Source organism: Nyctereutes procyonoides, unplaced genomic scaffold (genome assembly GCF_905146905.1).
Source record: "Nyctereutes procyonoides isolate TBG_1078 unplaced genomic scaffold, NYPRO_anot_genome, whole genome shotgun sequence".
In the NCBI taxonomy this organism is placed as follows: domain Eukaryota; kingdom Metazoa; phylum Chordata; class Mammalia; order Carnivora; family Canidae; genus Nyctereutes; species Nyctereutes procyonoides.
Window position 1 is genome coordinate 60505 of NW_026575111.1, and position 2321 is coordinate 62825.

The window sequence follows — 2321 nt, forward strand, 5'->3', positions numbered from 1 at the left end:
CTTTATATTAGGTAGGTCATCCACATACAAAATGAAATTTATTGTCTCCTCTAGGTCTACCTTATATCAACTGCTTATCCGACAGATGCACATGCAATGAAACACCGGGACACCTGCACCCCAAAGTTTCTAGCAGCAATGTCCACAGTAGCCAAACTGTGGAAAGAACCTCAGTGTCCATCGAAAGATGAATGGATAAAGAAGATGTGGTCTATGTATACAATGGAATATTCCTCAGCCATTAGAAATGACAAATAACCACCATTTGCTTCAACGAAGATGGAACTGGAGCATATTATGGCTGAGTGAAATAAGTTAGTCAGAGAAGGACAAAGAATATATGTTCTCATTCATTTGGGGAATATAAATAATAGTGAAAGGGAATAGAAGGGAAGAGAGAAGAAATGTGTGGGAAATATCAGAAAGGGAGACAGAACACGGAAGACTCCTGACTCTGGGAAACGAACTAGGGGTGGTGGAAGGGATGATGGTGGGGGTGGGGGTGAATGTGTGATGGGCACTGAGGGGGGCACTTGACGGGATGAGCACTGGGTGTTATTCTGTATGTTGGCAAATTGAACACCAATAAAAATAAAATTATTATTTAAAAAATGCTGCAATAAACATAGGATGCACGTAAAAAAAATAGAACAGACAATGCATCCTGAAGACAAGAGGAAAATGCTTCTGCCCCAGCCTGAAGGACCTACCAGAAAATGTAGCAAGAAAACTACATAAAAAAAAAGAAAACGTGGTAACCTGCAAAGAAAATAATTAGTTTTCTATGACAATGTCTTAATAGAGTCAACGAGTAAAAACTTCACATAAAAACTGGAAGAAATAACTCATGAGCTCAGCGAAAATATCAGTATATAAAATCAGCAAATAAAATAAAGATATATTCCTACAAAATAACAACAAATTACATGTGCAAAATTAACAAAATAATCCGATTTCCACTAGCACCAAAAATAAATATATAGGATTAAAATTTACTAACAAGATGAAATATCTCCAGAAAATGACATATACTGATGTGTCTTTTGAAATGAACCCAGAAATTAAAAAATAACTGTCCTTAGAACTTCATATAGTCAGAGGGCCATCTACACAAATTGCTATAGATTGTGGTGACCCACTTGTGGGGCTTTAAATACACGAATGTAAGTCTGGAGCTGGTTATATAGTCAGAGGACATGCAAATAGGGACCTCCCTCCACTGATTAAACCAGCCCAGTCCCGACCCTGCAGCTGGGAGAGGAGGCCCAGCCCCAGAATCCCCAGGTGACCCGATTCAGGGATCAGGACACAACACAGACAAACCACCATGGAGTCTGTGCTCGGCTGGGTTTTCCTTGTCGCTATTTTAAAAGGTAATTCATGGAGAACAAGGGACCTTGAGTCTGTGAGTGGAGGTGAGTGAGAGAAACTGGGGATGTGGGACAGTTTCCTGACCAGGATGTCTTGTGTCTGCAGGTGTCCAGGGTGAGGTGAAGCTGGTGGAGTCTGGGGGAGACCTGGTGAAGCCTGGGGGGTCCCTGAGACTCTCCTGTGTGGCCTCTGGATTCACCTTCAGTAGCTACAACATGGACTGGGTCCGCCAGGCTCCAGGGAAGGGGCTGCAGTGGGTCGCACGGATTTACAGTGATGGAAGTAGCACAAGCTACGCAGACGCTGTGAAGGGCCGATTCACCATCTCCAGAGACAACGCCAAGAACACGCTGTATCTGCAGATGAACAGCCTGAGAGCCGAGGACACGGCCGTGTATTACTGTGCGAGGGACACAGTGAGGGGACCTCAGTGTGAGCCCAGACACAAACCTCCCTGTGGAAGGGGATCGGGACCACCAGGGGGTGCACACTCCTCACCACTTCTGTCTTGAAGGCCCAGGAGCAGGTGCAGATGGAGGTTCTGGGCAGGTTTCCTGTGGGGGTCTGGGCTTCCTCTCCATGGAGCAGTTTTCACCCGGGAGCCCCTCTGAACTCTTGATTATGTGTTTACCTCTTCATTCTCTTTCTTAGAGACCTAGAATTCAACTATAGCAATTGCACTTACTTGTACTTAAATATTCCTGAACCGAAATATTAATCAATTACAAATAACTCAATTCACATCATCTGAACCTTTTCATGAGTCCTAGTGGCGATCGCTGTGGACCACAGGACCCGAAGCTAACATGCTGGCTTGCACATCTCGGTATAGCAGAATCCCCAATCAACACAAGAGAAAAGAGACATTCCACAAAAATGTTAATAACAGCCTGGGAGTGAGAGAGATTCCCAACACGACATCATGACATGGTAGGGATGTGGACTCAGAG

At 44.3% G+C, this 2321-nt stretch overlaps 1 gene segment (V, D, J or C); it reads left to right on the forward strand.

The window, feature by feature from the left end:
• The first annotated feature begins 1262 nt into the window (after positions 1–1262).
• Positions 1263–2067, forward strand: LOC129514839 (immunoglobulin heavy variable 3-74-like). The segment is given in 2 exon segments: positions 1263–1373; positions 1477–2067. Coding segments are annotated over 2 exon segments (453 nt in total).
• Positions 2068–2321: the final 254 nt, after the last annotated feature.